This window comes from Lissotriton vulgaris, chromosome 1_2 (genome assembly GCF_964263255.1).
Source record: "Lissotriton vulgaris chromosome 1_2, aLisVul1.2, whole genome shotgun sequence".
Taxonomy (NCBI): domain Eukaryota; kingdom Metazoa; phylum Chordata; class Amphibia; order Caudata; family Salamandridae; genus Lissotriton; species Lissotriton vulgaris.
In genome coordinates this window covers 87,080,574-87,096,129 of record NC_141686.1, presented here as the reverse complement: position 1 = coordinate 87,096,129, position 15,556 = coordinate 87,080,574, and the positions used below count along the sequence as shown (strand labels likewise).

General features: G+C 46.4%; 1 protein-coding gene across 1 annotated transcript in view; it reads left to right on the top strand.

The window, feature by feature from the left end:
* LOC147733967 (voltage-dependent calcium channel subunit alpha-2/delta-4-like) overlaps positions 1 to 10,512 on the top strand; it is a 961,982-nt gene extending 951,470 nt beyond the window's left edge. Inside the window, exon 38 of the mRNA XM_086952873.1 lies at positions 7,848 to 10,512. Within this exon, the coding sequence (XP_086808999.1) occupies positions 7,848 to 7,943 (96 nt within the window). The 3' untranslated portion in view covers positions 7,944 to 10,512. The remainder of the gene's footprint in view (positions 1 to 7,847) is intronic.
* The last annotated feature ends 5,044 nt before the right edge of the window (positions 10,513 to 15,556 follow it).

The following is a 15,556-nucleotide window of genomic DNA, read 5'->3' as shown; positions in this document are numbered from 1 at the left end:
TATATAAATCTATTGTATGCCTAAAATGGTCTTAGCCACCAATGTTTCACAGTTTTTTCTTCAGGTGGGACACAATTCTCTTGTATAATTTGCTTTTAAGTTTAGAACATGAGGACCAGAGCAGCAGTCCCAATGTGCTTTAGTATGCACCTTATGTCACTAATGACCCCAGATCCTAGAGTCTGCCATTCCACATTCTAATATATGTACTCATTCAGTGCTTATAAAATGCATTATTTGGAATTCATTCTCCTTTGTTCCTAGTTGAAGCTGTAAAGTTATATTACGCTGAGAAATACACACTACCAGGTTATGAAAGGGGATCGAAGCACTGGTGGACATGTGGATATCACCCTACATACAGAGCACATCCTAGCCCTGTACCGGGCCTGTGTTCGATCTCATGGTCACAGATTTAAATCCCAGCATGTCCACTCAGCCTTTCATCCTTCTGAGGTTAATACAATGAGTACTATTGAGTTGGATAGCAATAAACATCTGTTATTCAGTGCCAAGATGCCCTTCTAGGTGAACGTGTGCTTTACAAGTATACATGTTGTGTTTTGGTACATACAGGCAGCACCCAGCATGTGCACATGTGTGTGTGTGGGTGGGGGGGGTGTTGTATGCATTTATGTCACTTGGCATCTAATTGTGGTATTTTATTCCACACAGAGAAGATGATCATGGATGGATGAGTGGAGATTGCATGAGTGTGTGTGTGTTGTGTGCATGTGTGTGTGCACTGTCTCAATACGAGTGGCCCGGACATGGAGTTGTTAATTCCACACCCCCAGAGTTAATGATACCAGGAGTCCCTGGTATCACTACAGGTTGTACACCAAGAATACCCTGAGAATTAAAGAATTACCATGGAATCAGTAACTACTGAGGCCCCCAGTAATTCCAGATCTTGCCCCAAACTTTCACCTCAACATTTTGGTTGCAGTCAACAGCCAAAACCTCCAGGTGAAAGTAACAGACCCCTAGTATTCTCATAATTCCATGGGGCCTGTGACTGCTACCGCTGACCCCATCAGAATCAAAAGTAAGCTTGACCTGAGGCCCTCAGAGCCTGTCATTGAGGGTACCTTCACCAAACAGGTAAAGCTGGTCAGTATGAATTATAAGTCATGTGCTGACCATCGCGAGTATAGCTCCAAGACTACCAGACTCCTGAGGGTTCCTGCTCCACTGCTGTGCTAGTTCATGCACTGTTTCTAGAGGTCTGGGTTTCCCACGTCCCTATGGAAATTGCCCTTTACCCCAGTATTGGAACTTTCATAGATTCCCATGCTTTGTATCATTCCCCGTCGTCGGAATGGGAGTCTCGGTAACAAAAATACCATAGCTGTAGGTACAAAAGACAATGGAAAAAGGCCTAGGCCTCATTCCCTTTTGTAGCATATCACCCTCTTTGTGCAAAAGAGACCAAACTTTGGCCTCAGCCAATCAGAAGTGCCTCACCACTTAGAACCTTCCTGAAGGAACCTCAGAGCCTCAGATTTTCTACCGCACGTTGTGCTAGGGAGTCTCCTTTGAGCTCTGCTCAACTTCTACTCTTCTAAAGGATTTCTTCAGGTTTTTTCTACAGGATTTTCTTCAGAATCTTTCAGATTCTCTTCAGGATTGTTATTACCTTCCAGGATGTCGGAAATTGAGAAGAAAAAAGCCCTTTTCAAGCCTTGTTCCTCCTGTGGCAAGAAAAGGCTTTTTGTGGAGGATAAGCATAAGGACTGCATTTATTGCCTCTATCCTGACCACCAGGCTGCTGGCTGTTCCATCTGTCGCACTTTTTCTGCCAAGACCCTCCGGGACCGTGAGGGCAGGCTCCTGACATGGCTGCAAAAGCTTAAATCGAGGAAGGATACTGTCTCCAGTGACAGTGAGGATGCTGGATCGATGGCTTCTACTAGAAGGTCAGTGAAAAGGGGTAGGGTTCCCCTTCTACTTCTGTGGGAAGATCTTCTAAGGCCTCAAAAAAGACCCCCAGTGAGTCTGAGAGCCCAGGTCCCAACAAATCTCCTCACAGAAGTGTAAAGGAGAGGGATGGACCTTCTACGCCGTCTGCAGGTGCGAAGACTACCACAGCCTTCAAAACACCTTCATGCCAGTCTTCTGAGAGGACTTCTAAGTCCTCGACGACGAAGACGTCGTCAGCGGGAGGCCCGTCGACGAGAACATCAAAGACTCCATTGACTGGAGGTTCGTCGACGTCGAGACCGTCGACGGCGGAGTCCTCACCGTCGACGGAGAAACTAAAGACGCCGACGACGAAGGTACTAACTTCACAGGTGTCGACGAAGATCCCGTCGACGACGAAAGCCCCGTCGACGTCCAAAGTCCAGTCGACGACGAAGGCCCCGTCGACGTCAAAGACCCAGTCGACGACGAAGGCCCCGTCGACGTCGAAGGCCCCGCCGACGACGAAAGCCCCGCCGACGACGATGACAACGATGTCGACGACGAAAGCCCCGTCGACGACGATGACAACGATGTCGACGACGAGAGTCCCGTCGACGACGATGACGACGGTGTCGACGACTGCGGTCTCGTCAACGAGGGCGTCGACGACTACTACTGTAACTATGACGACGGCTGGTGTGTCGACGGTTTCGTCGTCGACGACGTCCACGACCCCTATCTCGACGGCGTATATACAACCGTCGACTGCGGAACCCACAATATTGTCCACAGAAAAGCGAATCACCATTTCTGTGACGCGGATCATGCCGGAGATGACTTCTCCAAGGACAGTGTCCCCTCTGTTACCAACAATGCTCCTTCAGGAGGGACAATCAGAGGAAGATGACCAAGATGCATATAGCTATGCCAATAGTCCTTCACAACTAATTGTCAAATGCCAGGACACTGACTCAGAGGGCGAATACACCCATGAGCAACATGGTCATAGTCAACAGCAGCAGCACCAAACTGACCAGGAAATGGTTTCAGTGCCAACATCTTTCCTGCAGGATCTACATAGGATGCTACAGGACTATAAGTCTAAGGCCAGTAGACCTGTGCCAAATACTTCAACGCCTGCTACACCTTCAAGGGTTCAAGCGTCATTGGTGCCACCTACTTTCTCGACTCCAACTTCTCCACAGCCTCAAGCATCCGTTCAACAGGATTCCTCTGGATTGCCAGGGTCTCATGATGTTGATGAATCCTCGGATGAGGATCAGCAGTCGGATCATGTCTCTAATCCCGACACGGAGTATGATGAATACGTTATTGACAATCCCGCATCACCAAATCCGGACCCGGCGGACTCCCCGCCAGCGGATATTGGGGGTTTCCATCAGCTAATGGAGAGAGCGGCGGCAAGATTTAAATTAGCTATGCCTAAAGTTACCACAGATTGTTTCCTGTATGACTTTAAGGAACCCTTTCGAAAGACTGCCAGGTCTATTCCTATCGTGGATCACCTATGGAAAGAGGGCGTAAAGACAATGACACACCCGGCGACGGTGGTGCCGGTGCTACCGCGTCTCGAGAAAAAGTATAAAGCGACCGATGATGCCCCAGCGGCCTTGACAGGTCATCCGAGACCAGACTCGGTGTTCTCGCAGGCAGCGCAGAGGAAATCGCGCAACCCTTCAGCACCGCTGACAACTCCTCCAGACAAGGAAGGACGGAGGTTAGATAACGTGGGAAAAAGATTCTCAGCGATGGCAAGTCTGCTAGTGCGAGCAGCTAATGCCTTGGCGATCCTGGGCAGGTACGACCGTCAACTCTGGTGCGATGTCGCCCCGTACCTTGACCAGCTGCCTCCTGAATCTATGTCGGAGGCAAAGAAAGTTTTGCAAGAGGGAAAAGCGACGTCGATGGAAATCATCGATTGTGCAATGGATATTGCGACTACTGCATTTCGTTCACTGGCTGGAGCAGCAGTACTCCGTCGCCAAGGCTGGCTTAAAGCTACTTGGTTCCGACCTGAGGTCCAGAATAAAGTATTGGATCTCCCCTTTGATGGAGAAGCGCTGTTCGGCAAACTTATTGACGACACCCTGCAAGACATTAAAAAAGACACGGAGACCGCCAGGTCTTTAGGAACACTTCAGTACAGGAAGTCTCCTTTTAAGGGCTCCAGAGGCAGGGGTGGTACTTATAGAGGATCCTTCCAACAACAACGCTATTCCAACACAGGATCCATTTCCCAGCAACACCGTCAATCTTACCAGCAGCGGCAGGGCCAGTCTTCCAACTACTCCAGGCCTTACGGTAAAGGAAAGCAGGGGGCGCGAGGACTAGATTCGTCCAAGCGCCAATAGCGGCCTCCTGGCTCTTCCTACTGGACCCTCCTCCAGGAAGTCGTCAGTTGGAGGCAGGGTCAACAAATTCCTTCACAACTGGTCCCTAATAACATCGGACCGTTGGGTGCTCAACATCATTCGGAAAGGGCATACCTTAGAGTTCACTCAAGTTCCGCCACCCAAGCCCCCGGCAGCCACTCCTTCAAAACACCAGCGTCTCCTTCGGCTCGAAGTTCAACAAATGCTCCGAAAAGGGGCGATAGAACCAGTTCCATCGAACCAACGAGGCCAAGGATTTTATTCCAGGTTCTTCCTGGTGAAGAAAACGCTCGACAAGTGGCGCCCCATTTTAGACCTCAGGGGGCTAAACACCTATCTCATTTCTCTGTCCTTCAGGATGGTGTCCCTCCAGGACATCTTGAAGCTGATCAGCCCGGGGGATTACATGGCCACACTCGATCTCGAAGATGCCTATTTCCACTTTCCGATTCACCCAGCGCACAGAAGGTTTCTGCGATTCACAGTAGCCAAGAGCCACTACCAATTCAGGGTTTTACCCTTTGGACTCCGCTCAGCCCCAAGAATATTCACGAAGGTGCTGGCTCCAGTAGCAGCTTTCCTGCGAAGGCACAAGTTTCAAGTCTTCCCCTATCTGGACGACTGGTTACTGAAAGCTCCGTCCAGAGAAGCAGCGCTACAGGCGGTTCAAGCATGTACCAATTTATTTCAAAACCTGGGTCTCACTCTAAACGACGAGAAATCTTGCCAGATCCCGTCCAGAAGAGCCCGGTTTCTGGGAGCCATCTTGGACTCAAAGCTTTCACGAGCATTTCCTACTCTGGAAAGGAGGCAAAAGTTACAGACGATGGCCCAAGACTTACAAACAAGAAAGTCTCTTTCAGTTCGCCGCTACAAGTCTCTGCTGGGAGTAATATCATCGTGTATTCCACTGATCCCTCATTGCAGACTGAGAATGCGCCCCTTGCAGGAACAACTGGACAATCAATGGTGGCAAGTCCACGGTTCCTTCGACGACAGAGTGGCTATCACTCCGGAGATGAAGAATGCGGCCTTATGGTGGACAGACCAAAACAACTTGTCCCAAGGCCTATCCTTCGCAAGCGACCCGTCTCCACAAGTGATAACGACGGACGCGTTGTTGGAGGGTTGGGGAGCAGTGCTGCAGGACCTACATGTCAGTGGTCATTGGTCACCCCAGGAAAAACGTCTCCACATCAACCTGTTAGAACTCAGGGCGATACGTCTGGCTCTGCAAGCGTTTCTTCCTCGCTTGGAAGGTTCACAAGTGCTTATCAGGACGGACAACACCACGGCCATGCACTATGTGAACAAGGAAGGAGGGACCAGATCGCGCCCATTGTCACAAGAGGCCCAGCAGGTTTGGGAATGGGCGATCCGACACAAGATGTCTCTGATGGCAGAACACTTGCCTGGCATCCTGAACGAAAACGCCGACAGACTGAGCAGGTCATCCTCGGTCAGCCACGAATGGGAGTTGAATCAGGAAATCTTGGAACAAATCTTCAGCCGGTGGGGAAGACCGGACATCGACCTGTTTGCCACTCCGACCAACAAGAAATGCCGGTCTTACGCAAGCAGGCTTCCCCATCCAAATTCTCTGGGAAATGCCCTTTCGATAGCCTGGTCGAAGACATTTGCCTACGCTTTTCCTCCCATTCCGCTGATACCACGACTAATCAAGAAACTCAAGGTGGAACCGTGCAGGATGATCCTGATAGCCCCAGCTTGGCCGAGGCAGTTCTGGTTCACGGAGCTCCATCTGTTGTCGATTGCTCCCCCCTTGCCTCTACAGATTCTGCCGGATCTTCTCACGATGTCCGAAGGACAGATTTTGCATCCAGACCCTCAGTCGTTACACCTGACTGCATGGCTCCTGAGCAGCGAGAATTTATGAACCTGCCATTGTCAAAGGAGGTTAGAGAAGTTCTGTCCCAAGCAAGGGCCCCTTCAACTAACAAAACTTACCGCCTTAAGTGGAAAAGATTCTGTTGTTGGTGTCGACAGCAACACATTGATCCATTCAATTCCAAACCTCATCAGGTCCTCCCTTACCTGCTGTCCTTGGCCAAGTCTGGTCTAGCCCATTCATCAATTAAGGTCCATTTGGCTGCTTTGTCAAGATTCAGAAGGACAGAATCTGGGCCTACATTATGGTCTTCGAGAATAATCAAGCAATTTCTTAAGGGCCTGTTCAGGGTCTATCCACCGGTGAGACCGCCTCCTCCAACATGGCATTTGAATCTGGTCCTTTCTCAACTCATGAAGGGCCCTTTTGAACCAGTCCATCGTTCTGACATCAAATATCTTTCGTGGAAATTGGCTCTTCTCCTCGCTCTCACGTCGGCTCGGCGTGTAGGGGAGTTACAGGCCTTGACCATTCAAGAACCTTTACTTCAATTCAAGAGGAACACTGTCATCATGAGGACTAACCCTAGGTTCATGCCAAAGGTTCCCTCGGATTTCCATTTGAATGAACCGGTCATTCTGAAATCCTTTTTTCCTCAGCCTTCCACACCAGCGGAAAAAGCGTTGCATTCGTTGGATGTGCAACGATGCTTGAAGTTTTATTTGCAACGTACTAAAGATTTTCGAAAATCTTCTCAACTGTTTGTGGCCTTCGGGGGACCGAGTAAAGGCCTTCCACTATCCAAACAGGGTGTTTCAAGGTGGATCACAAGCGCTATATTACATTGTCACTGGGCTGCTGGTAAACCTCTGACTGGAAAGATACGAGCGCATTCCACAAGATCTGTGGCTTCCTCCACAGCACTCTTCGCAGGGGTGCAGATTAAGGATATCTGCAGAGCTGCAACCTGGAGCAGCATCCACACCTTTACCAAGCACTACTGCTTGGAATCTCTACAACAGGATGATGCAGCAGTAGGACAGGCTGTCCTGAGGAACCTCTTCCACTAATGGTGAGCTTTCCTTTCTTCCCACCTTCCATTTTTTCACATTTTGTATCTAATGTCATGTTCTCCACTGCTATTATTTACAATGCAAAATGTGATTATCTTGCCAACTGCTTACTACTCTGATACAAAGCATGGGAATCTATGAAAGTTCCAATACTGGGGTAAGAAAACAAGTTACTTACCTGTAACTTTAGTTCCCCAGTATTGGTAACTTTCATAGATTCCCATGCGCCCACCCACCTCCCCGGGGAAAGCTCAGCCTACAGCACAAGTGGTGTCTCAGTACACAACAGCTACGAAAATCTGAGGCTCTGAGGTTCCTTCAGGAAGGTTCTAAGTGGTGAGGCACTTCTGATTGGCTGAGGCCAAAGTTTGGTCTCTTTTGCACAAAGAGGGTGATATGCTACAAAAGGGAATGAGGCCTAGGCCTTTTTCCATTGTCTTTTGTACCTACAGCTATGGTATTTTTGTTACCGAGACTCCCATTCCGACGACGGGGAATGATACAAAGCATGGGAATCTATGAAAGTTACCAATACTGGGGAACTAAAGTTACAGGTAAGTAACTTGTTTTCTTATGGCATATTTGAGTTCTAAGAAGTAATATCTCCCTTTTCTTTGTTCATCATAGGAGAACGCGCAGGACTGCGGTGGGGCTTCGGGAATATCAGCTTCGTTGATGCTGCTGCTTCTGTCACTCGGACCCTCAGCTTATCTCCTGCGGTGACCCTGGCACCATGGGTTGAGTGCTCAGCACAGAAAGACTCTGCAATTTGAAGGAAGGCCTCCACTCCATGGACTCGTATTTAATCTCCCAGGCTAAGGAATATGGGTAATCCCTTCCTCAGCTCACAGCCTGATTGGTCTAAAACTGCAGGACCTCTTTAAACATGTTTTCCTTCTCTATCATTCTCCGGCTCCTTTTTACTTTTGTCTCTGCCCACACTACCATATCCCGTACTTCTACTTCAGATCATCTGCCAGGTTACCTTCAACGCCTTCTCTTTTCCCTGGACCTCCACATCTTCTATTTGTTCTCTTTCCTCTTATTTGATTATTTCGCCTTATTCTTCCTACACCTCTATATGGACTGCATGCTTCCCCCATTCCCTGCCTGCCCAGAGCATATCCTCTACCTCTGTGTTTCATATCCTCTTCCTGCATGTCCCTACCTTCTCCATACACTACCTACCATCTGTCAACGATTCACTGTCCCATTTCCCACTTGTCCTGCTTTGTCCACAGCCTTCATACCAATCAGTCCTGAGAAAATATCACTATCCTCTGTCTGTGCCTCACTAACCTCTGTCTCTCCTACCAGTATCCTGCCTGCATGTCCCTGTCCTCTGTCTCCCCTACCTTTTCTTTAGTCTTCACCTGCATGTCCATTTGCACCTCTCTATCCTCTATCTGCACCTCCCTGTCCTCTATCTGCATCTCCCTGTCCTCTGTCTGCATACAATACCCTCTTACTCCATCTCCTTATCCTCAGTCCGCGCTCCCGGTTTTCTGTTTACACCTCACTGCCATCTACCTGCATCTCCCTATCCGGTGTCTGCACCTCCCTAGTTGGGCCGGAAACTTTCTATCCTTTGTGCCTCCTTATCTTCTGTCTGTATCTCTCTATCTTCTGCCTATGCCTCCCTGTTCTCAGCCTGAAGCACCCTGTCCTCTATCTAAATTACACTATCCTCTGTCTACAGCGCACTATTCTCGGTATACACCTTCTTGTTCTCTCTCTGTACCTCTCTATCCTCTGTTCTCATCTTCCTATCCCCATCTAAACTTCTCTGTTCTCTATTTGTACCTCCTCTCTTTATCCCCTTCTCAACCTACCTGTTATCTGCTATTCTTATCCTCAGTCTGTAATTATTTATTCATTGATTATCTGCCTTACCCTTACATCCTCTTCCTGCACACTCTTATTTTCTGTTTGCATCTCCATGTTATTTGTCTGCACTTTTTTCTCATTGTGCACTCCATATTCTCTGCCTGCATCACCTTTTTCTCTATCTGCACCTTTCCATCTTCTTTCTGCATCTATCTATCCTCTGTCCATGCATCCTTAGTCTTTGTCTATGCATCTCTTTAATTTTTCTGCATGTTCCATCATTTGTCTGCAACTTACTATCTAGTCTTGTTTAGTCTCCTTATCCTAATGTCTACCTGCCCCTCATATTGCCTGACAACCCTCTTAATTTGTCCTCTCAAATCTGCCCTAGCCAGGTCCATAGATCTTTCTGTTCCTGATTCCTTTCCCTTCAGCTTCTTCCCATATTCTGTTTTTGGAGAAAATACTTTCTGCAGAGAGAATATATTTAGCACTGGACCACGCTGCCGCGGACTGAATGTGGAAATTATCTATGCAAAAAGGCGTGGAATTGGAGGAGACTTTGTGTTGTAGCGTTTCTGGCCCAACAAGACAATGAAAAAGCAAACTTGGTTTTTCAGTTCCTTGCTTTCAGTATCTTGCGTATCAAAGCGAGCCTTCTCTTGGTGCTAAATTGCACCACTTTCTGCGAGGTCTACAGGCAACCCTTCTGCATGACATATGAATGCTACACTCAGGCCCTCTTCTGTTTGGAACATACCATACTGGTTTACTAAGAAAACATTGTCTTCTGGCCTGTTTCATGAGAACTTGTTACAAAAACTATCTAAGCTTGATGCTGTCAGGTGACTATGAACTTCGCCAATTTGTATCGCCCTCAGCAGGAAGACTCACCAGGACCAGGAAGTAAAGATGTCTAGGTTTGCTCTACTAAATGATGATACAAACAGGTGTGGCCAAGAGACATCAAAAGCATCCAGTCCACTGTTGAGACCTTCCACGAGATCATCCCCTCTGGCGGGGCTATACAGTTACTGGGAATCCTTCATCACTCTGCAATAGATATGCCTCTTTTATTTTCAAAAAATAAAGGTCAAAACAGTATTCTAGTCACTGTAGAGGCCCTCTTGAAACGAACCACTGGAGCCCTGAGAAGTTTGCACCCTCCACTGGCATGGTGGTGCATGCATGGAGATGCATGCATGTATGGTCAATAGGTTGGAGAGTCTGAATTTGTAATAAGCTGGGTAAAAATGGACTGTGTAAAGGGATTCAAGGAGCTGATGCCCATAACTGCACTGAGGAGCTAGTAGGGAGTGATGGAGCAGTGTGACGGCAGAGCTTCTGAGGCTAATGCATTTCAACTCACGAGCTATACTCAGAAGCAAACGTAGCTCAAACTTTGATGCATGTGACTCAGCAGTGCACCTTAACGTTTTTTATAAACTCTTCTAATCAAATTCATAAATAAAAGCAATTATTACTTAGCTTTCTTAGCTCTGTGTTCCAGTAAATTCAGGATTTTACCTTATTTTCTCCTCAGGTGCTGGTACCTATTTTATGATTACGGGATTGCACACACTCTCTTCCCTGGTAACTAAACTCTAGAGGTGGCATCTTGCTTTTATTTGTTTGCTCTGTATTCATCGCTGCTGCCATTCTAAATTCACCACTAACCGGTGGATCCAAATATTGCTGCTGAAATAATTTGGAACCCCTGCCGTCTCCTTCCCATTCGACACTTCCAAACATGTCCAAGACAGCACTCAGCGCCTGTGGTGAAAAAGTGGGAAGTGATACAGGGATATGAGAGAAGGCAAAGACAGTGGTTGTTGTCACATATGTTGTCTCCTTAGATGGACAATTTCTCCGATTTTCTGCAGTATTTCACGAGTGACAGTTTTTCTTAATATAAAACAATACAAAACTACAGTTACTCTCTGCTCTTACATGTGCTTAACATACACTGTTCTCTACAGGGAATAACACAAAACATTTACTCTAGTAACTGATGCATTACTGTGCCTTTGTCTTGCTAGAACCAAACGAATCATGTGACTGGTCATATTCTGATGTCCTATATCAGTTGTCAATTCTCCACAACTGACACTGATCAGAAACAAAACTTCACACAAGATCTGCATAAAATACTGCACTGTCCCAAGAGACAGTTGTTACAATACAACTTTGAGGAAATCACAGAATCTCAGTATGCAGGTCCTTGGGATGGTACAGAGGCCCGACAGGGGTCCCACAATCCAAAAAAGTAATATCTGACATTCCCTAGCTATTAACCTGAGGCCGGAACTATTCAACTACTAACCTGAGGCCTCTGAAGACAGTGATGGTAGCGGTCAATAACTTGAATTCAAGAAGCGCCACAAATTGAAAACGTCTGAGAGGATGTTGTCAGCACCTGACATGAAAATACCGCTAACTGGGGAGCCAGGACCACAGTAGAAGATCTAAGCTCAAGCAGATCAGAACAGGAAAAGAGCAGAGTAGAGGTTTCCTCTCACCAAAAGGGAAGAAAGACAAGAATCTGACCAAGCCCTAAGTGTGGATTTTACAGTCTGAAGGATCATTGAATTCTGTAGGTGATCCTTAAATTCCAGTATCCTCCAATCCAGCAATAGATCCTGGAATCCCCTTTTAATCTGCCACTCAGATGCGACATATGGTCATGACTTTGGAATGTCTGCTTGGGTACAGTATTGACTGTGCTGGAGATGCTTGGGGAGAGACCAGCAGGGCAGCACATGCGGTGGGCTCAATCCTGGGTGGCCTGACTCCTGTCCTGTACCATGGATGATATCCTGAGGATGGTATCCTGAGTAAGAGGTGAAATGGGTTGCCAATAATGCACAATAACAAAGGTGAATGGGAGTGAAGATGATCACCCAGGACTAGGCATGACTGCACCCCCCTTAAAAGGCCACCCAAGAGGAGGTGTGTCTGGGTGACAAATGGAATAGGCAAACCAAACGAAGCATGTACATGCCCAGTTGGCTCCCATGACCTATCCTTTGGCTGCATCATTTCCAGTCTACTCATCCTTCATTACACCTGGAGTCCAAAATGGCTTTGACCTCATATTCCACACGACCATCCAGGTGTACAGAAGGAAGAGATGGATCAGGTCTATTGTGTTCATCATAGGGCTTGATTAACAAAACATGAAAACAGCATGTCATTTGGCAGAACTGTTTAGCTGCCACTGGTTTAATCAAATGTTTTATTGAAAATGGACCTTTAAAAGTTTGTCTGTAACTTGCTTGGCCTTTATACCCAAAGGTGCTTGGTGGCTTACCAAACACAACCTTCAGGTTGGTATTGAGGTGCTGGTTGTCAGTGTTTCTTTGACTGCTTTTGGTAAGCGATCTTGGCTTCCTCAAGATTTGTATATGCCTTTTCCAAAATGTCCTGGAAATGCAGTACGCTGACTGAGCTGACTCGTGCACTGATGTCAGTTCCTGTTTCTCCACACCTCATCGAACTCTTCTCTGTGTTTAACCGACAAAATTACTCACCCAGCAAAAGTGACTCGGTAAAATTTTACCTTGTAACGTCTTCGGGTTTAAAACTGTCAGTGATGTTGTAGAAACTGTCATTATTTGATCCACACAGCATCTGTATATGGTGTCTTGTATCTGACCACAATTCGTTGGCCTGTGCATCTGAAGGCCATCAGGAAGTCAAACCATTTTTGGCTATGGCCTTCAAGGGCACTTCAAAGCAGTCCCATTATCCTCCTTCTAGAAAGTCAAAGGATATGAAATGAGCAGCCAAGGAATCTTCCCCCAAGGAACACAAAAATGCTAGAGGCAGTAGAAGGCCTCTTCTTCCTCAGTTCGGTGACTTGACAACAATTCCTGATGCCACTGTTTTCCTCATTGGAGCCATTTCTAGTTCTGAAGAAGAAGCAAATGTTCCTGACTCCAATTGCTGACCGTTCTCAGGTTGAGGACTTTCTGCAGGCCATACTAGACAATTTTTGTTTAGACCCGGGTCATTGGCCAAGGGTGGCTCCATACATATGGGTTCATCAAATCCAACAGTTCTTACTCTGATGTCACTCCATTCCACACCTCAACTGGCCCCAGTCTAGGTGCCACCTCCGAAGAAGCGGAATCCTATAATGTGGGTCTTCATACCTTCGGCACTGCCTACAATACCATCTCAGGCTTCACCCTCAAGCCAGTTTTGGCACTGCTTCTAACTTCAAGCAGGCAGATATTATCGGAGCGGCAAATGAAAAGGTTTGAATCTCTTTTATTGATGAATCCTTTGCGCAGCACCTTCCTAGGGCCACAGATTTGCCAAGGAAGAATTGTGGACAATATTTTGATGCTTTGAAAATGCACAATAGCTATTGCGGGCACATGACTAAGATTATTTCGAAGCTAGCAACTGGCGGCAGTTAAGGCCACCTTACTGATACCATGTTGGACTCGTATGTTGTAGTCCTCCTCTGCTGTTGGAGATGCCAGCGTGGGTACTTCCATTTTTCATGTTATGTTTTTGTTATTTTATGTTAAGTAAGATTTTTGTTATGTTATGTATTTGTGTGTTATATTATATTTTTGGCAGCAAGCAGCTGAGGGCAGGTACGAATGTGAGTAAGCAGAAGGGCAATGTAACCTTCTGAGACGTTTGCTTACATCGTTGAGGCATCCCCGGATATTATTTGGGGTTGGATTCATACATAGGAGTGGTCTCAAATGAATGGGTTCAGACACACCTCGACCACTCACCTGATTCAGGTCAAAAACACAGGGTGTATCATTTGTCTCTTTCAAACCCCTGTTTATCGTTTATCTTTGCACTTTAATCTCCTTCCTGTCCTGATGAAACGCCATAGGATCCAATAGGGACCAACAGGGTGTGAAACTTGTCGACCCCACTACTCATTTTTATAATCACTCACCTAATTTGAAAAAGCGAACCGACCCTCCTCACTGGAGTAAGGGTACACAAGTTCTTTTTTACTGATTTTAATTATACCGAATGGACCAAAAAATAAATACTACCAAGGGCACAGTTACTTTATTTTTAATTTACTTGCCCACTCCCCACAAACCTGCACTTACCTCTGTGGCGTTCCCCTTAAAATATCTTCACTAAAAAGCCCACTCGCTGGCCCCATGGGAAACTGCAGCGCCACCCACACGAGGAGCAAAACGCCCAATGATGAAGCATGACACCTCAATGGGTTTGTGAGGGCAACTCTTCAAATTTAAGGAATTGCCTTGCATCCAACCGTATAGTCATTTATCAAGATAGGTGAGTATCAAATTCCTTCCTTTTCTCACACCCTCTGCTGCCGAATAGGCTAGCGCTTACTCACAGGAACAGTTACTCTCTAGTGATTTTGACGTACTGCATTGGGAGCATGGGTACTGGACCTCTTTCTCTTAAGCTTCCCGTCCCTCTCTTTGGGCCAGATGTACGACGCCCAAAATAGCGTCTCGCAAATTGCAAATCTTTTGGGACTCGCAATTTGCGAGGCGCTATTTTGAATGTTCAACAGTGTGTAACACACTGTCAGCGATTCCCAATGGGGTCGCAAATTGAGAGGCTCATGAATATTAATGAGCCTCTCGCAATTTACGACCCCATTGGGAATGGCAGGCCCTCCCAGGTATAGTGGCCAGCTGGGCTCAGCAGATCACCATGTCTGGGGCTGCTTTTAAATAAAGCCGTTTTTTTTATGAAGCAGCCCGCTTTCTTTAAAGGAAAACAGGATGCATTAAATAAAAAAAGAAACCTTTTCGTTTCATCTTTTCAAGGGCAGGCAGTGGTCCCTGGGACGTCTGCCTGCCCTTAAAAAATATTTCCCCCTGTATTTGCAATGGGGAAGGTGCCCCATGGGGACCCCCTTAAAAGGGTCAACCCTTTTAGGGTTGACAATTTTATTTTTTCACGAAGAACTTGATATTCAACAAGATTCACAATTGATTTGAAAGCTTCAAGCATTTCTTTTCAGTAAAATAACATTAGATCCTCTTTCAAAGGACTGAAATGCAAGGTACTGTATCATATCAAACCTTTTTTCTTTTTTTAGGTCTCAGAGAATAATACAAGAGGGTGGTAATGTGAGAGCATTACCACCCTCTTGAAGAGGGTGGTAATTTGCGAGTGTTTTGTACCCGCAATCACGTATGCAAATCATTCTTACATAGGATTGTGCTCGCTATTAGGAAGGGAACGCCCCTTCCTAATAGCAAGTCGCAAAACCCTGTTTTGTGAGTCGCAAAAAAATTGTGACCCGTCAAAATAGGCTTTGTACATTCCCCATGCTATTTTTGCATGCGCAAATGGGTTTCCAAACCCATTTGCGCATGCAAAAATGGTTGTACATCTGGCCATTTATGTATTAGATGTTTTTGGTTAAGTTATGTTATGTGTTTGGTTATGTTATTGTTATTTTATCGTTTTGGTTATTTTATATTTTTGGTTATGTTATTGTTTTGGTAATGTTTTTGGCTATGTTATGTGTTTTGTGTTGT